Here is a 22,629-nt window from a genome sequence, read left to right as displayed (position 1 = left end):
AAGAAAACATACTTGCATGCAGTTGGGTTCTCTGCAAGATAAGCTCGTCTTTGGATTCTGAGTTTCACTGGAGTTCATAGCGTGTCCAGGTGCTTTTTTAATTAGTTGTTTGTAATTAGCTGTGGCCACATACTCCTAAAAACAAGTCATCAGCAAGAGTCAAATACAGGACCTTCAGTCCCAAATAGCGTTTGGGTGGTCCATAGCTTTTCTTGTTGGAGAGAGACTGCCAGACGCCACAGCCATGGTGCTTGCCAGTCTCAGAAGCTTGCACTGGCAGCGCAGCGCGGACTTGGCATTGTGCCTGCTCCGCAGATGAGAAACCAAGATTGTCGAGGGAATGATTAGTCTGCAGTCTGGTCTGACTTGTTGTGGTTCATGCCTAGCCCTGCTGCCGAGAGGCACTGCAGTCTCTCCATGTTGCTGCAACTTCGCAGCCCTTCCTGGGGATGGTTGCTAGTGCTCCTGAAGCTGTGGGAGAGCTGGAGTGGCTCTGTGACCCTGAGCCAGACGGCATGCGGGTGTCCCCTGCATTGTAACGTAGCAATGTCCTTTATGGACCCAACCGTTACTTTCCCATCTTAAAATTTTTCCAAAGTATCAAACTGACAGCATAGAGGGAATAACTGCTTTCTGAGTCACCAGAATTTGGAGGCGTAAGGAGGCTGAGGCTGTCTTAGATGCCACTTGTTGACAGAAAGGTACGCTCCTCAGTGCTGCTCTTTCCCCTCGTGACTCTCTAGATGTTCTCAAGCTGCAGCAAAAAATCCATCCATAGGACCATAGAGATCAAGGCCCAGGAGTGCTTCAAAGAGCGCAACAACAAAGTGTGTGGGAACTCCAGGGTGGATGAAGGGGAGGAATGCGATCCTGGCCTCTTGTACCAACAGGCTGATCCCTGCTGCTCTGCAGACTGTAAACTGAAAGATGGTGCCAAATGCAGGTAAGGGGAAATAAGCTGCGACTTCTCCTAACATGGGAGAGAACGATGGGCTGGGCTGAAAGCTCCTAAAGCCACCTGCAGTGTCACAGACCTGTGTCCTGGCTTTAAGGCTGAACGTGTGAGCTGAAGACAATAAAGGATTTCAGGAAAGGCTGCTCTGTGCATACACTGTTTGTATACATTAATTTTTATAGCATTCTGTTACTTTTTCTGAGAAGTGTCAAGAGCTACAGGCTTGAAGATTATTCTTGTTGTTGTTGTTGTTATTATTATTATTACTACTATTATTATTAAGCAAACTTAGGCAATCAAAAATTAATATTAAAAATTTCCTGTGCAAATACAATTTTTGCTTGTATTGCAAGGTGGCTTTAAACTGGGATCACATCCTGGTATTTTCAAGACTGCTGCAAAATGTGTTTGAGCAGACAACACAGTGACAGCGCTAAATGAGCCCTTTTTCTGTTCTTCTTGCTCTTCGGGGTATTTCTGGCCCTGTTGCAATGCAGTGTCCAATCTGTTTTTTCAGAGTTCAGCTCTGCACCATGTAACAGTAGAGAGCTTGTGCAACTCCTGTTGTTTAGCAAGAAATTCCCTCAATTTTAATGAGTGTTTTTGTACTAAGGGCCTTCTTGCATTAGGTGCAGAACAACGAGAATAAAGACAGTGCAGAATAAAGAGTAGTAAACCTTCAGGACTAACAGAAGGGGTGGAAATGTGTGGGGAAGAAAAGAGTGGAAGGTCTTGTCCAAAGTTGCACAGCAAGTGACAAGAGGAGGATCCAAGTGCCTTGAATAAATATTAGGGTCCCTGTGTTGTCTTTCAATATGTTGTACTTTCTACGTGCTTTTACCTTTAGAGTAAATGAAAAGTGAGTGGGTGTGTAGAAAGGTGGTTATGGGAGGGGGCAGAGAGGGCAAGGATTTTGAATCAGTGAGTCAATCTCCAAGACGTCGCTTTTTTCCCCTAAACATCCTTTTTCCCTGGCTTTGTCATGCTTGTACTTCTCTTTAAAAAATTGCTTAATACTTCTTTCTTTCATTTTGATCTTTCCACAGTGATCGGAACAGTCCTTGCTGTAAAGGCTGCCAGTTTGAAAGTGCACAGAAGAAATGCCAAGAAGCCATAAATGCCACTTGTAAAGGAGAGTCTTTTTGCACTGGTAGGACGTGGTTCTGTCCCCTTTACATCAGCTAGCCAAGCGCTTCAGGCTCAGTGTCCTGTTCAATCCGCTTTCAAACTGGTGCCCTTTATTCATCCGGTACATGTAATTTTAGAGACCAGTTAAGCATCACAAAATTGCCCTATAATGAGTTTCATTGTAGTTCAGGAGGCACTTGGTGATTTACTGCCCAGAAGAACACGAAAAATGTTGATTTCTTTTTTCTTTTCCTTTTTTTTTTCGTTTCTTTCCCTGAAAAGAAGAAAAAGCAAAACAGAGTATGTCACTGGGAGGGGACAAGAATGAGCTGAATCTTGCCATAGAAAGGGTGGAATTGCTGCAACTCTGCTTCACTTCCCCACTTGTTTACTTCCTCCTCATAATCTTTCCTGGAGGCAAGGAGACAAGTCAGAGGTCCTGCTTTGCTGATGCGCCTCCAGGGTCTGCTACCTATTGCTTGGTTGCCAGAGTGCCACAATGCCTGAGTTGTTGAAAGCCTCCAGAGCTGCAGCTGCCTCTCGGAGGAGCTGACAGGCAGCCTGCAGATGAAAGCCAAGAACAAGCTATTGGGGTTCCCCCCTGGGATGAGTCTGGATTTCCTTTGTTTTCCTTTTTTCTTCTCCTGCACAGTTAGGTGCTCTGCCCTTTGCTCTGACACAGTCCTCCCACTCTGTTGACCCCCATCTGTAGGGAACAGCAGCGAGTGCCCCCCTCCAGGGAATGCTCCAGATGACACAGTCTGCGTGGACATGGGGAAGTGCAAGGATGGGGAGTGCGTCCCTTTCTGCGAGAGGGAGAAGAACCTACGGTCATGTGCGTGCAACGGTGGGTGACACAGGACTGAACTGAAATGTGTGCTTCAACTCTGCTCCCCGGAGAGTGCTGGCCTCACTGTGGGGTTGCCTGTTGGAAGGCAGTGTTTCTGGTTTCTGAAAAAGTTTAAACATTGGTTTTTCAGGGCTAGTGTTTTCTATTCAGAAAAAGAATGTATATGTCCTTTTGTCCTCTGGTCTGGGTTTGAAGACGTTAAGATGAGACTTGTAATCATAGCATCATTTAGGTTGGAAAAGACCTTTAACATCACCAAGTCCAACCGTTAACCTAACACTGCCAAGTCCCACTAAACCATGTCCCCTAAGCGCCACATCTACATGTCTTTTAAATACCTCCAGGGATGGTGACTCAGCCACTTCCCTGGGCAGCCTGTTGCAGTGCTTGATAACCCTTTTGGTGAAGAAATTTTTCCTAACATCCAATTTAAACCTCCCCTGGCGCAACTTGAGGCCGTTTCCTCTTGTCCTATCACTTGTTACCTGGGAGAAGAGACTGACACCCACCTCGCTACAACCTCCTTTCAGGTAGTTGTAGAGAGCAATAAGGCCTCCCCTGAGCCTCCTTTTCTCCAGACTAAACAACCCCAGTTCCCTCAGCCGCTCCTCATAGGACTTGTGCTCTAGACCCTTCACCAGCTTCATTGCCCTTCTTTGGACACGCTCCAGCACCTCGATGTCTTTCTTGTAGTGAGGGGCCCAAAATTGAACACAGTATGCGAGGTGCGGCCTCACCAGTGCCGAGTACAGGGGGACTTCCCTAGTCCTGCTGGCCACACTATTTCTGATACAAGCCAGGATGCTATTGGCCTTCTTGGCCACCTGGGCACACTGCCAGCACCCAGGCACTTCTGGTCTGGCACCCCCGTTAAAGGAGGGCACTCTCCCACCCTCCACCTCCTCTGCCACAGGCGGATGGGAGGGAAAGTCTGACTGTTCTCTGGTTGTAAGGAGGTCCCAACCAACCTCTGGACCAGGCAGCTGGCAGAGGAGTGGTGGCCTCTAACAAGTGGTTAAAGATTTCAGAGAGGTTAAAGTGCCTTGAGAACACAGGATCCCCGAGTCCAGTCCCCTGCTACTGCAAACCTGCCTGTCATATACTGCTGTCAATAAGCTTTACTGTTCGCTTGCTCTCCATCTCAGCTCTTAAATCTGGTAAAGCAGCTGGGAGCAGGAGGAAAGCTTCACAGGGGCAGCGCAGGGAAGTGCTGTGAGGCCCACAGTTTAAGATGGAGGGCATAGCTAAGGAGAAGGGTGCCTAGAGGACCCAAAGTCCAAGAAATATTTAAATTGTCTCTTGGATGTGTTTGGAACCTCCTCACCTGCCTGTTGATTCCTGCAGTGTTGGGGTATCAGCTTGGAGAGCTTGGTCCCACTGTCCCCCCGATACGTTGCACAGGGCATCTGGTTGAGTTTCCGGCTTGGTCATCAGAGTAACTGAAATTGGGCAACCTGCACAATCCTGCCTTCCCCATGGGGAAGCTGGGCAGGACACGGTCAGCCAGGGGACACGTGGGGTTAAGCATCTGCTGGTTATGGGTTGCAGGTGACTCTTGGTGCTTCCGAGGAATGAGTTGGTTGCTTTGTTACAGAAACGGATAATTCCTGCAAGGTGTGCTGCCGGGATGAGCAGGATAGGTGCATACCGTACATCGATGCTAACAACCAGTTCCTGTTCCTGCGCAAGGGGAAGCCTTGCACTGTGGGCTTCTGTGACACAAATGTAAGTTTTCCCAGATGTCAGTGCACTGCGTGCTCTGCTTCTGTGGCTGGGTGTTTGAGAGTGCTCTGGGACGAGGACTGTGCTGGTAAAGAGAAGCCAAAAGCTTGACATGCTGCTGAGCAGGGCGATGCTGTGTAAGTGCCTCTCCACGGGGTAAATATTAAAGGGTGTCTGAGGCTGCAGACGGAAGTTAGTTCTGCAGAGACCTGTGCAAAGTGAAGCTGTTACCTTCTACTGTTGCTTATTACCCCCTTCTGCTGCTCCCCACAGCCTAGCCAGCTGGCAGTTTGTGCAAAGGAGGTGAACGAGTGCTGCTGTAAGCTCGGCTAGGTTTGCAGCACTTGCTATTTCAGTTGTTCACATTAGCCCAGTTAATTTTGACTAAAATAATTCAGGTCAGGGAGCAATCACATGAAAATCTAGCTGGCAGTATCTGAAAGGGGCAGCGAGCCTGTGGCAGGGAGACTGGTGGGTTGCTGGCACTCAGTGACCGTTTCCGTGGTACAGCTGCACGGACAGTCGCGTCACCTGCAGACCCCAACGGTCGAAGCTAAACTGGGTGTTGGCAGAAGTGAATTTGGGAGGGCATGCCCCAGCCCTTCTGCTGGCAGAACTGAAAGACCGATGATCTACTGTGTTAAACCAGCACAGCTAGATCTGGGAGTCCGTCTGTAACCTTGGGCTCCTGAGAGCTGCAGCCTTCTCGGTGGGTAATGGGAACTGAGGCTTGCGGTGCTTAAAGCTCTCCAGAAACTTCAGTTTCATGGCCCCTAACATGGGGTGAGGGTGGTGCGGTTTTTGCACGTTTCAAACATTAAAACTTCATCTGTTTCAGACAGCAATAGAATTGAAACTGTTTTGCCAAAAATAAAGGCAATAAAAATGGACGGCTGCTACTGGGCATGAGTGTAAATCTGTATTCAGAGTGTGAGTCAAGTGCTGCTGTGTCTGTAGTTTTCATTTCATTACTGTCTTTGTATCTTCTTCCCTCTCCAAGAAGGCAGTAGTTAATGCTCAGATAGCGTAAGATTATTTTGTAAATAAGTGTTTACTTTTGCAGGGCAAATGCGAGAAGCAAGTACAGGATGTGATTGAACGATTTTGGGATTTCATAGACCAACTCAGCATCAATACTTTTGGTAAGATACATAACCATATCCTTTGGGGTTTTATTAGTTTGTGACATGAACCTCTAAAGCCTCGAAGGGAGTTAGCTGGCTGTTTTTATTCACCTGTAGCAAGGGTAGCTAGTAGCTGTGTTTCTGATATATATAAATATATTTTTGCCTAAAGTTTGACAATACTGATCTTGCCTTTTAAAGCTGAAAGGATGGGGGATCATTTTGCATTTTTCCACTCTGTGATTTTCTAGGCATCTTCCAAGCTTGTAAAGGAGATGATAGCTTCTTGTCTGAATACCAAGAAGTAGGTCAAGTAGAGAAAAGGAAATAACAGACAGTCTTTTTAGAGATCAGCTAGGTTCAGCGTAGTATAAAGTGGGCCTCTCAGTGGGAGAGGAAAACCTCATTTCTCTCTTATTTAAGAAAACCGCTGAGGTCATGCACCTCAAGCTGTCTGCCTGTACTGAGTCACTGCCCAGCGATTGTGAGTGGGCCTCCTTGGTCTTGATCCCCACCATGCAATCCAAGCAGGTAGCCCCCTGCTGTAACCCCCCCCCGTGTCTCACTCTGTGTTACTGGAACCATACAAAACCTGTTAATAAGCCGGTGCTGTGCAATGACTGGGTAACTGCATGCGCTCACGGTAACGGTGTGCCTACACAGTGTAATTATCTGGGTTTGGGGCTTTCAGTCTTCAGTTCTACGGTCAAAAAATTGTTTCTTAGGTAACTGTTAAAGCTATTTAGCCTGCTCAGGTAGAGGCAGTTTGTGTATCTTTGATGTTCAAATATTTTGTTTGTGGAGGCAGGTAGTTATCATGTGACTGTAAAATCAGAATTTGGTAACAGACTGGCAGTGTGTCTTGTATAATTGAGAGGGGCAGCTTGGCTAACTCAATAGAGCCTGTTCCCAGTCAACTCATATTAAATGTTACAGCCTGTCAGCGTGTCTCATCGGAGAAGAACAGAGGAAAAAAAACTGTTATTGTTAACATATTGGATACAATTTTCTAAAATTGTATAATTTCTTTTATCTTTGCCTAGTCCTGCAGCCTGTGCTTCTCTGAGCAATTCTGTGGCTTGGCTTGCATGAGCAGTGGCTGCAGAATGGGGATATATATGTATGTTCGTGAAACAGTATTTGGTAGGTAACTAACAGATTTGAACTGATTTCACAGGGAAGTTCCTAGCGGATAATATAGTGGGCTCTGTGCTTGTCTTCTCCTTACTTTTTTGGATTCCTCTCAGCATCCTTGTGCACTGCGTGGTGAGTAAGCTGTCTTTGAGATGACTGCTCTGTTGGATTGAGCTGTAAGAGAACACCCTTCATATATGAAATGGCAGATGTCTGTGGGAGATGGTGATGGGAAGATTTTAGCCAAACCCCAGAGGGGGAATCCAGCCTATGTAAGACTTACTGCTCCTTCAATAGGCAAAACTCCTGCTAAACTCTGCTGGGCTCTGGCAGATCCAGTGCTCCTATGACTGTTCCCTGGAGCCCTTCCCATTCTTTCCTAGGCAGATTTTCTTCCTCTGCCTCCTGGATTCTACCCAAGTATAATTTTGGTAGCTTCCGTTAGAGTCAAAGTTTTCTAAAGCCCTGCTAAGAAATGACACCCACATTTTTGTGGGGAGACTCAGAGCGGGAAGTGGTCTTGGTTGAACTTGGATGCATGGGTAAAGAGAGAGAGCTCATGGCAACTGGAAGCGTGGGCATGTGGAGTGATGCTGACAGCAGCGTGGGGTTAGAGCAGAGGGTTGCTGCACCCACAGGCACTCCTGGGATGAATGGGAAGGCATGGGAGGTAGGGGAAGGGAAAAGCGCCCCATGCACTGCCTTGTCCCTGCAGGGCAACAGGGACAGGGACCTTGCAACTGGGAAACTAACTTTCTTATTTTGTTTTTTTTGTGTGTGTGTGTTGGTTTGCTTTTGTTTGTTTTTTTTTCCAATAGGACAAGAAATTGGACAAGCAGTACGAGGAGAACACAAAGTCCCTGTTTTGCCCCAGTGTAAGTTGCTGTCTGAATATGAATGGACAGAAAGCTATCCAATATATATTAGAAAATCTGAACCTAAGGTGTGTGCAGAGTATTTATCAAAGAAGTGATAATAGAGAGACCGGGAGCGCCGTGCCTCACGCTGCAGATGGATGAATCAATTTGAGGGGAAACTGTTTTCTTGAACAAGCCTGTGTTCGATATATCCAGCGCTGCAGCTTGGCGGGGTCTGATTCTTCCTTCCTGTAAGAGCTGTGCCTTGACCTTGTTGACAAAGCAGCTCTCTTGCAGCAGCTGCAGCTCCCGGGGCAGGAAGCCGCTCTGCTCTGCGGAGCACCGCTGTGCTGTGCGGGCACACAGGAGCGGGCGCCTGCGTTGGGGGTCCCCTCGGCACGGGTCACTCGGCAGCTTCAACCGCAGACCGCCTGTTCCCAGCCAAGTGGTGTCAGCGAAGCACGAGGCTCAGCGGGGCGACGCTGCAGAAAAATCTCTGCAAAATGTGGTGTCTTCGCTGCAGCAAGGTTGTTTGCAGGAGTCAGCTCCTGGTGGGCAGATGTGCTAAAGCCTTCCAGTTGCTGATGGGAGAGCTGGCCTCAGGGTGCAGGGACCCGTCAGTGACACTTCTCACCTTGTAGATACTGAGTTGGGAGAGGGGAAGAGCAAAAAAGCGCCCAGATAAATTTTAATTACAGTCCAGCACGGGCACCTTCTGACACAGATTTTTTGGATATCCTATCCAGTGCTTTGACAACCCAATTCTTATTAATAACTGAAACATTCAATTAAGGAAATGTCGTTTTGTAATGGGAGGGGAAAAAAAGCCTTGCAGAGCTCTTTCTTGTGCAGCCACTGGGAGAAGCACACTGAAGTCAAAGACTGCTGAGGCAGATTGCCTCTGTCATGTACTCTGACGTAACTGAAGGTGATCTTAGTTCGAGTGCCCCATAGCTGGTCTTGAATGCCGTAAGAAAAGTCACCTTAGAGCTTTATACCTGAATTCAATCAAGAAAATCCCAGAAGCAGGTGTAGCAACAGAGCACAGGTATAGTTAACGGGCTTCTTGCACCAGCACCAGTTTAACAAACAAATCTTGTGTCTCTTGGATCTGCTGAGGATTGAGTGGCTGGGAAATGTGGTACTGGTAGCAGGTAAACATCTCATCCTGCCCAGTATTAGCATTTACTAAGGTTCATGGGGATTTTTTTCTGCCCAGAAATCTCTGGATGTTTTCCAAACCATGCTCAAATAGAAGCAGAAGTCAATGCGCTTTAACTTACTCTGGGTTGCAGAATTTGGGTGTGATCACAGTGGTCCCTCCAGTCTTTGACCCTGCCTTCAGTGTGGCTTCTTGCACATGAAACAGGGGACTCTTCAGGTTGGAAGAGCGGAATAAGCTGTACCTTGGACTGGTTCCCTGCACTGAGCTCTCATTGTCATCTGGCCTGACCCAGCATTTCCAGTCCTAGGTTTTGCCAAAGCAGTGTTGGGCCCCAGGGGAGGTGGGGCTGAGTCGTCAGCTCTGTCCCAGTGAGGCTGCACCCGTGATGCTTTATATGGAGAAGGAACAAGCAGCGATAAAAGCGCCTTTCTGCCTTTAGTGCTTAGCGTAGCTGGATTTCTTCAGGAAAAACCAATACAACAAATTACTTCTGTTGGATGTGCCCTTGCTCCTATGTAAGTAAAAATCCACTGTGGAGGAAAAGGAGTTAGATTTTGAATTTCACAGCGCAGTGGCTTCAGCCCGGCTGGCACGGAGTAACGTGCGGTGGCGCGGAGTAACGTGCGGTGGCACGAGGGCAGTCAGCACATCTCTGCTGGGAGTGGAGGGGAGGACACGGTAGCCTTTGAACCGTTCTCACAGGAGTGCAGGTGCCCCTCAGAAGGTGTCCGTGCCCTTTGAAAATGGTGCAAAAACTGAACCCTGGACTAGATCCTGGTTGCTTTTCCCGGTGACGTGGCTGCTTGTCTCTTGCAGAATGTGGAGATGCTCAGCAGCCTGGACTCTGCCTCCGTTCGAATCGTCAAGCCCTTCCCGGCGGCACAGTCGACGAGCCGGCACCAGCCGCTGCAGCCCATCACAGCCGTGCCCGCCGTCGCTGCGGCACCGAAACAGGACCACCAAAGAATGGACACTATTCAGGAGGACCCAAGCACTGACTCTCACATTGATGAGGACGGGTTTGAGAAGGACCCTTTCCCAAATAGCAGCTCGGCTGCCAAATCTTTTGAGGACTTGACAGACCATCCTGTCATCAGGAGTGAGAAGGCTTCGTCCTTTAAACTGCAGCGCCAGAACCGGGTGGACAGCAAAGAAACAGAATGCTAGTGTCTTGCTGCCTTCTAACTGTACGACTTGTGTCTGCAAAATAAGGATCTAAAACCATTTCATTTATATAAATATAAATATATGTGTATATATATTTTTGTGAGGGAGTGGGAGAAACAAGGAAGTGACCTACTGCAGATGCTGGTCATGTGTATGACCTTCCTTAAATGACATTTATTAGAGCATTATATCTTTTAAAAAGGAAAATCCAAACTAAAACTGGCTTGTTTTTGAAGCTTTTTGGATTTGTTTTTCTATTTCCTTGACCTTTAACATTTCCTTCAACCTGTGGTGCAAAACCGAATATCCTGCTGGATATTGGATTGTGTATATCAGCCTTTTTTATAATTTAATATTTTGTAGTCTGACAGCACTGATAGACAAAATTACGGGGCTTTTAAAAACAAAATGAAAACACTGCAGTATGTTCCGCACAGAGTACATCATTTAGCGATTTAAGGTACGTGTAAGCAAAAAGCCTAAACAGATGCCTTGAGAACAGAATGAGAGTAATGAAACAGATAAAAATACAGTGTCACAGCATTGAATGAAGATGTGTAATTGGAATCAAGAAGTTTAAGATATACAGCTTCTGAATAAAGAAGTAAAAGGATCATAGAGAAGCTGGTAAGCCTTACACGATGCATGGAAACGCTCCTCTAGCATGAAACACTTTTGCCTCTGGCGGTGAGGTTGTCTTGTCTTCGTGGCAGAGAAGGGCTTTCGCTGGGAGTTTCCCACTCTGCACTAAGAGGCTTGTGTGTTGCAGGTGTCTGGTAGGAGAAAGAAGTGTAAGGGGAGAAAGCATTTACGCAGATGAGGATGGTTTTAACCAGCTGTTTACAGCGGTGGTTTTGGTGCAGAAATGTTTCTCCAAATGCTATTTTTAAATAGCTAACACTATTGTTGAGATGTTCAAAGAGCTGAGCCTCAGTTTTCAGGGTCTATGCGGCCTTTGGAAGCTCCTACTGCATTAAATAAATGGGGAGGAAAAAAAATCACTCCGTTGCAGGGGGGGCACTTGTTTAAAAAACAGTTGCGAATTTAATCAAAAAAGAAAGAAACCTTTGTTAAACTTACAGGGCAAGTATAAGGAGGAGACTTCATGAATTCGAATTCCCACACAGGTAGTAAAATGTGCTGTTAAAAGTTGGTAATTTAATGGTGTCCTCTAATTTGATTCACCTGGAGATCTGTGAGGTGAGCTGGGAGTGGCACATGAGCGTTGTTTTAGCTTAGTAGCAGACGGACTGACGCAGTGGAGTCATAGAGCAACTATCGTGATAGTCAAGCAGCATCTTCATTCGGCATCTGTTTTCTCCCATAATAATCTGTTGATAAAACTGACATAAAACGTGACCAAGGGTAGAACCATTGTAACTGTTACAAGCCTGCGCTCAGCCACAGGGGAACCGCAGCTGCGGAAAGCCTTTGTGTTTTAAAATGTGAGGGAAAAGAACCAAACCTGGGCCGAAAGGTTTGCGGGAGTACCCCCCTCTCCTCCCCACCCAAGGATACTTGTTACACTAATACTTGAATGTGTGCCTTACGGTATTCCTATCTGACTAGCTATTGTGTTTTAGATACTGGTTTTGAACTTTGTTTGGGGTTTTTTTTTGTTTGGGTTTTCTTTTTTTGATTCAGTGCAAAGTACATGTGTGAGGAGTTAATTTAATTCCCAATACAATAAAAGCTTTTTATAGTAAAAAAAAAAAAAAATCTGTTAAGAGCTGTTTCTGTGCAGTCCTTTTAGAAAAGATCTAAATTCTTTAGTTGTCAAACCCTCAGTTAAAAGTCTGGCATGCAGCTCAAGACTTGAGCCAGTTATTTCTAGCTGTTCCCCTCTGCGACTCGGCTGCTGCGGAGGCCAGACCCCGAGCCTCCGTGGTGCAGATCTGCACCCGCAGGCTGCCCGGCTTCCTACTGGGGATGGAGTTGGTCTCACCATCTGTCCTGTGGAGTACGGTCAGCTCCGACGGTGAAATTCCTATCTAAGGTATGGCTGCGTGCTCAAATGCCTTTCCAGGTAGCAAATCTGTAAGTACGTGTTCTCAGCACTAAGGTCTTTACTTCCCAGATGAAAACCAGGCAGTGGCAGGTGCTTGGGGGCATGAAAATAGAGGTCTGAGGCAGGCCTTGGAAATCCCAGAATCCATCCCCCAGTCTGAGCTGTATTCCAGACCCTGTGAAAGCGGTACTTGCATGGTTTGTTTGTAACATCTAACGCAGGAAGATCCACAGGGAGCCCCTTCCGCTGTTTAGCCAGTCTTTACTGTAAGCATTTATTACAGAGAGGACAGTCCAGTTTAATATTCATAAATATTTATAAATCAAACTAGCTTCTGGTCTAGCTCCAGGCACATGTAACATAACTGCTTATGCTCCAGTATGTAACACTGTTACATAGTAGGTGACAGGTCTTGGCCAACTTGTCTTCGTTATTTAACAAAGCAAAGGCAGCCTCATGGCGCTAACAACGCAGGACATCCTGAGGCTCTCTCATCACTCTGTCTTACCCAATGCACAAGTAAGTACATCGCTACTGGCCTCATCTGTTTTGTGACAACATAACAATACAGCCCAGAACTATGTAGGGTTTTTATTTGCAGTGATGTACTATTTATTTGTTTTTAATCCATGGTCCAGTAGTAGTCTCATTTCTGCTGCTATCTGGCTGGCTAGCCAATTATTTCCCAAACCACTTTTTTTTCCCATGCTGCTTGAATTTCATCTAGGTTTCAGGCAATTTTTTGCAGTTTGTAAAGGTAGTTTTGTAGTTTAATTGTGCTCTCCTGGCCAAAACCTATACATAGTATGCAGTACTAGTCTGTTACATCAGTTGTTAAATTATGGATGAATACCAAAGCTCACTTGAAAGGCCTCCTTCACTTGATGGTACATGATATATGGTGCAGCTTTGTCAGCAGAGGTGCAGACCCTTTCTAGTAGTTTCTTCAAGCTCCAAGCTTCTCAAAATGAGCATGTGCATCACCAGTTTTGTACTACCCAAGAACATGCACTGCTTTGAAATCTGTGTCTATACACAAGAGCCAGGTATAAAGAAGCTGCTGGTGGTGCCAAAATAAGTTAAACTTTAAAACCCCTGCTCTGAACTACAATATATCACTATCAAAAGCCTCACTAAAGCTCAGATAACAGCTTCTACTGCTGCGTTACATCCAAATAAATTAATCTGGCCTGGCCTTAATGGCTCTTGACAAACTCCACACTACTGCCTCTTTATCAGCTCCTAGGTGTGTAAAGCTAGTAGATGGTATTAATCAAAGCGTAGTCCCCAAAGCTCAGCTGGGCCAGGAACACCTCAGGGCAGCCTCTGTCCCTGGGTCACGGCGCAGCTGAGCTCTTCATTTTCCTCCAAGTCTTCCAAGGAAAGAGCTGCTCATCCCCGCAGATGTTCAAGCTACCGGCACAAGCAGCACGCAGACAAACCACCCCCGACACACCCCGAGTGGTCTCATCTTTATTCTCCCACAGACCAAGAGAAGGCGACACAGCAGAGTACTGACAGGGGACTCCCCGTTCCCCAAGCATGCAGTGCTTGCAGTGTGTTGCTGGGTACCGGCTGTTTCTAAACAGGCTGGCTTTGCCAGGCTTGGCTGCTTCGGCTCCTTACTGCAGGGGGTCTCACAGAAGACTGGCCTCGGGGTTCGTATGGTCCACGTCACGCCAATAAGGAAGCAGTGAAGGAAGAGCAGACAGTTTTTTTTCCAGGCGTGACCAAAGCTGTGCTGCTAGAAAGCTGTTGCCTTTTGTTGATAAATGAAGGCCATCAGACAAATAGGAAGAGAAATCCTACAGGGGAGGTTAAAACCATGTATTAATGTATTTGCTAGTTGCAAATAGGAGGTCTTGAGAAATTTTTAAGAAGTTCTTCAAAGCCAGCTGCTATATATACTGGTTTTATTTTCCACTGTTTGTATTAAAATATTAAGAGAATGTTCTGATGGCCTAAGTCACTGCTATTCATCCGGAAAAGATCACGGGATTAAGTGATGCAATCAAAATACTGAGTCTACTGCAATACTGAACGGTCTACTGCACCAGGGAGTGCAGGAGAGAGAAAAGATTCAGTGTCCGAACTGGAGTTATCTGCTTATGGGAAACATCTGCAGCCTCTGTCACACGGACGAGTTTGGATATTCGGTCAGAAGCATCAGCAAGGTACCCGTGCAACCTGACCGAACTTTGAAGTTAGCCCACCACTGTGCAGTGGGTTGGACTGGGTGCCACCAGAGGCCCCTTCCAACCTAAACTACTCCATGATTCAAAGTCCAAGGAAAAGGTTATTTACACGTAATGCACCCAGGGGCCATTTGCTAACCAAATATAAGGGCCAGGTTCTATTAAGCTTTATTTCTCGTAGCCCACTATGAAGCATTCTGGATTATTTTTTTCCTTCCCCAAAGTGTAATTTGGATATATTTTGTATCATTTCAGCGATAGTGCAGCACTACCGGTTCCTCTGTGCTAAATGATGCATTTCACAATTCATGACAGTTTCAAAGTCTTTCTCATGACATCATACCTGATTTTTTTGCATCAGTGTCCAGAGGTCGAGTACATCTGTTCCGCAGTCCCTAGCTACCTGAACACAGGCCTGGGCGTATTCCCCAGTGGTGGCATTGCGGCGATTTAATTTGTCACCTATCAATCAGAAACAAAGAAAACATCAATTGTGACTGGTACAGCTTGATTTCAGTCTTCTGTGGTACACACGATGCATATCAGTTTGTTAAACCAGCAGACATAACCAATTACAAACTAAATCCGAAGCACCTCGATTTAAGTGGCTGGAAGCTACAGCTCATTTAGTGTCTTCCAGGGCACCTTTTGTTTTTGAGGCATTTGAAAATATGTTTCTTGTTAACAGATGTGTAACAGGTGAGAAAGAGGCAACAGCAACAAGCACACAGCATAACACTTATTTCTGTGCTGCTCACAGCTTTCACCTTCTGGCAAGCTTCAGGCAAAATCAATGCATAGATTTAAAACTCTTCATACACCTGCTACTAGCATGTATAATAGAGTTAAGTAAATGCAAATCTATTTACAAGCTTGCCTTCCACTTCCTGGATGACATCTGACATTTAACATGTCCTTGCAGTAGTCTCCTCACTGTAACATGCTGGTGAACCCAGGGTATATTTAGGCCCAAAGCTTTGTTCACGCAGCTACATGGAGCTGGACGTTCAGTATGTGCTCAGTGCCAGCTACTGTAAGCCAGCAGTTTTGCACGGACCACAGTGAAACTTTGGGGCAGGATGTTATTAAGTTATGTATGTTGTTTGTTTTTTTTTTAATGGGACCCATAATGCAATTCATCAACTCCTACTCTACTCCCTCCTTGCATCTGATGATCCCCACTTCTTCACACTGCCACCTCTTTCCTCCCATTGTTTCTTTTCATCATAAAAATACCCTCGGCAGCCTCACCAGTCCTTCCCCACCATGGTACGTTTCCTAGCTCTTGCTTTCTTCAACCTTCTTCCTGGTTCAACTCTCCCGTGGACTGAGTGGCCCTTCAGCTCATTCAGCCTCCACCACGCAGAGCTCCCTTTGTTGCCAAGTTCCCTGTATTGATCACAACCTCACCTCCCCAGGTGAGGTCCTGCAGTCCTGTCTCTTTCCCTTTCTATGACTTCTAATCTAGCAGAGTTGATAATTTCTTATTCTCCCTTTGCCTTTTCTTTCATCGTTAGGATTACTTCTCGACTGTTTCATCTCCTCTTCCATTCTGGAAGCACACAAACACATGCCTGCTCTCAATGTGCAGCTCCGCAGGAGCACATGCTGGGTCTATAAGCTAGGAGCAGCAGCCAAAGGAAGCTCAGGGAACATGGGGGTTTCCTGAGGGACCAAGGAGGCAACCTAGTGATTTATTCCAACCTGCACGTACCCATCCAGCTTGGGAAGGAGGACAGCCAACAGTGGGGAGCAGTGGGTTAGGGGATACTCAGAGACACCAGATGCACCTGGGTGTGTGGGACTGACCTGAAAGAGCTGCCTGTTGCATTGGTGAGGTCAATGCCTACCACCTACAAAAATTCACAGCTAACGGGAGACCCATGGTGACTGGAAGAAGGTTAACATTACACCCATTTGTAAGAAAGGCAAGAAAAAGGACCTGGGGAACTGTCAATCACTCAGCCTCACCTCAGTGCTGGGAAAGATAGATAGTGGGCTTGCTTACCTCCTCTTGGGATCATTTCCAAACACAGGAAGGACAAGAAGGAACTATCAACACAAATTTAGCAAAGCCAAATAGTGCTTGACCAACCCATTTGCCTTCTGCGATTAAATGATGGCTACGCAGATGACAAAGAGGAGCTCTGACTTTACTAAGGGCTTTGACTCTGTCTCCCTCAGCACTCTCATTTGGAAGCTGAGTTTCTTTTCGCGCCTCTTTTCACAGCTGCATGAATGTTCCTGTGAACATCATCCTCCTCATGTTTCACATCTTTCCTTTGCTCTGATATGTATCTCTCTGACAAAACTAGAAATACGCAGAACATTTCTCCTGGATACTGGCTGAGGGCAGATGATCTGATATTGCTGCTTACTGTGCACACAATACTTCATTTGTGGTCCACGGTCTGAGACCACTCTGTCTTTTGTCGCATTCCTAGAGCAACCCCTTTTAGACAGATGCTGGCAGAGTCAACACTGTAAATGCAAGTTTCCTCCCTCCCTACCCCATAAAAAGGATAGCTTTAAGACGAAAATGAATTAACAACATTTTAAAAGTGTTACTTGATAGCTAGGAGACAGATAAGCAGCATTCACGGTGTGCTCACCTAACAGATCTTCAAAAGGACAATACGGGTGCATGTTTTGCAAACTACGGCTGTAGCAGCTTTAGTGGGAGCTGGGCACACAGGCCAGGAAAGGCTGCTCTGCGCCTGACCTATCCCTTACGCCCTATGCAAGGATCTACTAGTCACGTATACAGTACTGGCCATACCTGATGTTTGATCTGACCTGCTACAGCTGCTACTGTCTTACACAGTTTGCGAGTATTGTTCTAGGACTTTCTCTCCTTTTCCAAATTAAATATAAAAACTACCCTGCTGGATGAGACTGGAAGTCCATATAGTCCAACATGTGTTTTGCACAGTGATCGCTGCCACACACCAAAGCCCCCTAATGCAAAGTCATGCACTAACACAGTCTAATTTAATGCAGTTTAAACATGAGGTCATCTTCAAAGTGTTACCACTTTGATTGAGTACACAACTCAGGATATGCAATACCACCTCAGTTAGAGAAAACCCTGCAAATACTCAGGTGACAGCTCTGTATTTACCTGAATCTAACTCAAAAGTCTTTTATAAATGTGCAAGAACTGGACAAGCTGTCCCAATGGAAAAAAGGACAGGCTCTCAGGAGGTATATATAAACTGTCGCTGCTGGAGTCAGGGGGATTATGGCAATTTCCACCAGCTGAGTAACACAAAGTAAGCAGTGCTGTTATGTCTCTATTTTTAGAGTTAGCTTGAACAACATAATGAGAAATCATTAAATCAACTTTTGCTATTTTTTCAGGTACTTTTATTAGCAACCTTAGCATATGATATTCTCTGGGGGTTTTTAAAATTTAAAATAAAACTGGCTAGGATATTACTGCTTATCCAAATAGGTGTGAAATATGCTGTCACTATTACAAAATCTTCTAAGGCACACAATGCCAAAATTTCTTCCATTACTCATGTTATTTTGGAAGCTGCTAGGACATGATGTAGTCTGCCTAGGACATCTCGACAAAACCCATGTTCTCAAAGGGCAGCCACTTCTGTCAGTTTTATGCACGAGCAGATCAATCAACACTTTCGAAAGGATGTTACTAATTAGTTGGTAGTTACCCCACAAGCTTATCCAAAAGCTGTTTAGCAAAACAGCTAGCAGTCCTTTTCCATCAACTCAAAGAACACGACTGCAATCTGGCACAAGCACAAAGCTAATCATCTGTCAGCCTGGGATCAGTAACTTACACTCTGCTGGTAAAATGCAGAAATTCTGCCTACCCATATAATTTTTTTACCTTTGGCAAGACACTCCTTTTCCCAAGCTGATTCCTGAAGAGGTGGTGGCGTTATCAAAATAATCTTGTCTTCAGTAATGTCTACTGACTTCAGATACTGTATCATGCTCTTTAAGTTCGCAGCATATTCCTCCAAAGGAACGTGTTGCTTCGGGTTCAGATCTGTTAGGGGATGCAGCACATGCATTAGCGACGTTAAACTGCTTACAGATTACACAACATAACATGCTTTTTACACAGCATATGGATGTGGGCACTCATTTTCAGTATGCAGTTCACCTCAACCATTGATTCAGGAGGCGTGGTAGGAAAATGCCATTCCTCAATATCCAAAGCAGACAAGCCAAGAGTTTAAACACAGCACTTCCAACTAACACAAATAAGGCACAGGGGATTTTTTTTTTTTTTTTACAAGATGTTTTTTCTTACAACTCCGTATCTTAGTATTAGATCACATAATCACCTCAAACCTCACCTGAAACAAAACTAAAATTTTTAACTCTCTTGGATGTAGAGAAAATTTTGGAAATTCCCACGGACATACAGTCAGTCCTTTGTGCACTGATGTTATCATTTTGATTAGACTAGCTCTGCGTGCTGTATGCTTATCTTAAAGAGAATCCAAATGCTCGCTTCCCTCATTTCCTCAACCCATCTGCCAAGAACTCATCAGACTGCTTTAAAGGCAGAAAAATCAGCCAGATGCCTAACTCCAATTTTAGGCGATGGATACACAACCAATTCTTGAGCACCTTGAAATTTACTTTTAATATTAAAACTTGGTGAGAGGGAGAGAAATAGAAGGCACTGCATGGTTTTAATACAAATAAAACGACTGAAAACAATCCACTGTAAAAATCAAAAGAGGGCAACCAGTTCATAGAGAAGCAGCAGGAAAAGTCTGTGTAATGTTCTGCCTTTTCTGCTAAACTGTAAAACTGTCTTAAGAGAACAGGTCATGGGGGGGGGGGGGGGGAAGCAAGCTACCGTACCTTTCAAAGCACTGTCATTAGCTCCAAAGAAAATAGTAACCGCAACAGTACTCTCAGCACTAGTACTTTTAGTGATCAGTCTTGGAAGGATCAATTTAGCCCATCTGGTGTTGTACCCCGAGAGCCCACGGTTCACAACATCACATTTTCTGAAACAGAGACACATATCAAAAAGAACATCTCTCCTCTGCCCACCAGAACAGAACTTGGGAAGTTTTGAACCATTCTGTCAGAATACCTGCCTCTGTCCCTCTCAGAAACAACAAGATGTCACAGGAGTTTTCAGTGGGATCACAACTTTACGTTTTGAAAATGCAGGCACAGATTGCATGTGTAGTATTTACCTGTCACTTAAGACTATGAAACCAGAACAACAATCTTGACAATCACTAAGGATTGTTTTCTTTCCACTCAAGCTTTGAGTGGAAAGAAACACCCAATGAGTATTTCCGCCAGTACTGGGCAGGTTACCACTAAGGCAGTTCCACTTCAATAAATAAATGTTAATAAATAAATACACATTATTAACTTGTGTTGGTTTTCTTTTAGAAAACCTGTATGACTTTTTGCATACTAGAGATTACTTTTGAAATTTAAGCTCTTACCTGACCAGTCTCTCAGCAAGGGATGCCCCCCAGCCATTTTCCTGGAAGGAGAACTAAAGCAAGGAAAACAGTCAGACCCTCACTGGAAGAATTCACTCCACAGCACGTCAGTCCCACCACCGGCACCTTCCCTCCTCAAAAGCTTTTCATGCATGGCCTCTGGCACTGCTGCAGCAGCGCTTCGCCCTCCCAGCCGGCCCTGTCCCTGCAGAGGTCAAACAACAGCCCTGGTATTACCTAGACGCACGGCTGGCATCAGAGGCAACGCGGGACCGTACCCACAGAGGGACAGACCCTGTGGTCCTTCATAATCAAAACTGACTCCTGTCAGGCTGTAGTTTCATTTCGGCTGGTGAGGCATTTTTTTTTCCCCTATATTTTTCTACTTTATTTCTAAGATCCTTTCGCTGTGCCTTCATTCTGGAGAGCACATGCCGCTTCGGAGTGCAGTTTGATACCTACTTCTTCTAGTAGTGAAAAAATGAATCCTTTCTCCTTATTCCCACTGCTGCACCACCCTCCCTGTTACAACGCTGCACAGTGAGTTGGTTTAGACAACCGATCTCCCATTAAAAATAACCTTTGTCTTTGGCCAAATCTTTTTTTCATCAGAGCAGCTCTGTGACCCACTCCACCATGCAACCCGCGCAACAGAAGGCAGGGACCCAAAATGAACACTAAAAAGCTGGTACTGCCTCAAAGGAGATGTTCACCAAGCCATGGTCCGGTCACATCAATGCAGAACGTGTCTCCAAGGTGGGTGAGCTTGATGCAGGGAGCTGCACAGAAGGGACACACCAGGAGCCGGGACAGGGAGGAGTGTGGGGGTCACTACAGACAACAGGCTGTCCTCCCTGTCTGGAAAATGCCACTGCCACCGAAATACCAGAAGCTACACTTCTACCAGATCACACTTCTAACATAGGAACTTTATGAATTTCTGCAAAAAGGCTCTAAATCTCATAAAAGACCATCAGGCGTGAAAGCTCCTGGAACACTCTCTTGGGAGATCCAGCAGGGACGTAACCATGCCGGGCTGCGCTCCCATTTTGCTGGTCTCCTTCCTGCCTCGCGGTGCCAGGCCGATCCCCGCCACCCGCCACACCGGCCGGCCTCTGCCAAAGCGGGTTTTTACAGCAGTCCCAAGAGGACGGCTTCCCCCGGCTGCCTGACCGCAAGCTGCCGCGGCGGCCGGCCCGGCAGAGCGGGCGGGCAGCAGCCCCTGAGGAGAGCGGCTCACGGGGGTCAGTCACCATGATCCTGCCTGACAGGCTTCTCCTGCGCCAGCCGAGGTGGGGACCGGCCGGCGAGGCAAGGCTGGGCGCCGCGCTGCCCCACGCTAGGACACACACATCCTCTCCCGCTGCAGCCGCCGGTTGCTCGTTTTTCCTTAAAAATTAGCATTAAGTAAAGCCCTGTGCTGGGCACAGGCGCTCAGTCTAACGCCGGGCTGCTGCTGGCGCGGCGTCCAAGGAAAACCCGGGCGCAGACCGCGGGCTGCCGCTCCCGGCACGAGGAACCGGGATGTTTATGGGGCTCCGGAGCTCCAGGCGGGAATTGCGGGGGCCGCCGGTCCCACGCAGGGCCCACGGCGGCGTGGAGACCCCGGCGGGCCCGCAGCCAGGGGCGGCGGCGCGGCCCCCGAGGGGCTGCCGCAGGGCCGCTACCTCAGTGATGGAGTCTCCGAAGAGGACGACGCGGGGCCAGAACAGGAGCCGCCCGCGGGCTCCCGCCTCCGCCAGCGCCATGGCCGCCGCCGGACGTCCGCCGGGAGGAGAAGAGGAGGAGGCGGAGACCTCACTGCTTCCTCTGCGGCGGGAAGCGGAGCGCCGAGGCCCCCGCTTAGATCCGCGTTGAAAACCGGCTTCGAGTTCCAGCACCGCCACTGTTTTATTGCTTCCCCCCCCCCTCTTTAAAAAGGCTTATTACTGGAAGCGAAGCACGTCCTCCTGTGGAGCCGGGGGCCTGGACAAGAGGGCGCTCCCCGCGGGGCGGCATCCTCCTCCACGGCAGCGGCCGTGGGCGCCCGCGGCAGGCCGGGCACGGCGGCGGGAGAGCCGGCCCGCCGGGGCCAGCAGCCCGGGAAGAGGGAAAGGCAGTGTTGGGGCCCTAACCCATTGACACATTCACACCCCACCTGCCACCCCCATATTGGCTGAAAGCACGTTTGAAAAAACATGCACTATTTCAAGAATAAGATTTTTATCATCTATTCTAAAGAGAGACTTCCTTTTTAAGAAAATGCAATTATCTCCTTTAAAAGACTTCATACTCTTATTTAGTTGGCTAAAGGGGGAAAAAAAGTTGTGCATACAAGAGAAAGATAAAGTCCTTTTGTAGAAAACTCATTTTCCAGCACGATTTACAGTTTGGCAACAACCCCAGCTAATTCGGACTATCCCATTTATATTTGAAATTCTTCTCTACATTCTGCAGTTTCTGATACCATGTTTCACTTTGCCCAGGAAGACCATTTCACCAGCACTGAGTGACAGGGCCGTCACCGGGAGCAGATGTGTGCTGACTGTCACAGAAATGGCACTTGAGGCTGCTACAGATCCTAAGCACTGACTTCGCATGAAGCTGGTTTTGTTCATCTAGTCCAGTTAATGGCAATGCCTGCATACATAGTTTTAAAGCTCCAATGAACCCCAGTATGCAAACATGGATTCCATTTTAAATGTGTTCAAGCCCCCTTTGACTTCAAGCAGATACAAGCAGGCAGGTAATTGCTTCCTTGACAGGAACAAAATTAGATACAAGCTTGATTCTGAGCATATGCAAACCCAAAACATCCAGTTTATCCTCCAACTGGTCGTTAATCTTCAAAAACAGAAAACTCTCTCAATTTAATTTCTGTAATTCTACATT

General features: G+C 46.7%; 2 protein-coding genes across 4 annotated transcripts in view; one reads left to right on the top strand and one right to left on the bottom strand.

Moving 5' to 3' along the window:
- Positions 1 to 11,806, top strand: part of ADAM17 (ADAM metallopeptidase domain 17) — a 37,294-nt gene extending 25,488 nt beyond the window's left edge. For all 3 annotated transcript variants that reach the window (XM_050893872.1, XM_050893873.1, XM_050893874.1), the window contains 8 exons: positions 744 to 943; positions 2,002 to 2,105; positions 2,796 to 2,930; positions 4,528 to 4,658; positions 5,719 to 5,797; positions 6,957 to 7,045; positions 7,732 to 7,788; positions 9,752 to 11,806. In XM_050893872.1, the coding sequence (XP_050749829.1) occupies positions 744 to 943; positions 2,002 to 2,105; positions 2,796 to 2,930; positions 4,528 to 4,658; positions 5,719 to 5,797; positions 6,957 to 7,045; positions 7,732 to 7,788; positions 9,752 to 10,102 (1,146 nt within the window). In that variant the 3' untranslated portion in view covers positions 10,103 to 11,806. The remainder of the gene's footprint in view (positions 1 to 743; positions 944 to 2,001; positions 2,106 to 2,795; positions 2,931 to 4,527; positions 4,659 to 5,718; positions 5,798 to 6,956; positions 7,046 to 7,731; positions 7,789 to 9,751) is intronic.
- A 1,727-nt stretch (positions 11,807 to 13,533) lies between these two features.
- Positions 13,534 to 21,506, bottom strand: IAH1 (isoamyl acetate hydrolyzing esterase 1 (putative)). The gene is made up of 6 exons (XM_050893879.1): positions 21,426 to 21,506; positions 19,759 to 19,811; positions 19,154 to 19,302; positions 18,162 to 18,323; positions 14,649 to 14,767; positions 13,534 to 13,915 (listed from the first exon to the last, which is right to left on the bottom strand). Exons 1-6 carry the CDS (start codon positions 21,504 to 21,506, stop codon positions 13,748 to 13,750), a joined length of 732 nt encoding a protein of 243 aa, XP_050749836.1. The 3' UTR covers positions 13,534 to 13,747.
- Between the last annotated feature and the right edge of the window lie 1,123 nt (positions 21,507 to 22,629).

Source organism: Gymnogyps californianus, chromosome 3 (assembly GCF_018139145.2).
Source record: "Gymnogyps californianus isolate 813 chromosome 3, ASM1813914v2, whole genome shotgun sequence".
NCBI classification, from domain to species: domain Eukaryota; kingdom Metazoa; phylum Chordata; class Aves; order Accipitriformes; family Cathartidae; genus Gymnogyps; species Gymnogyps californianus.
The sequence above is the reverse complement of the archived record's forward strand: the minus strand, read 5'-3'. Positions and strand labels throughout refer to the sequence as shown.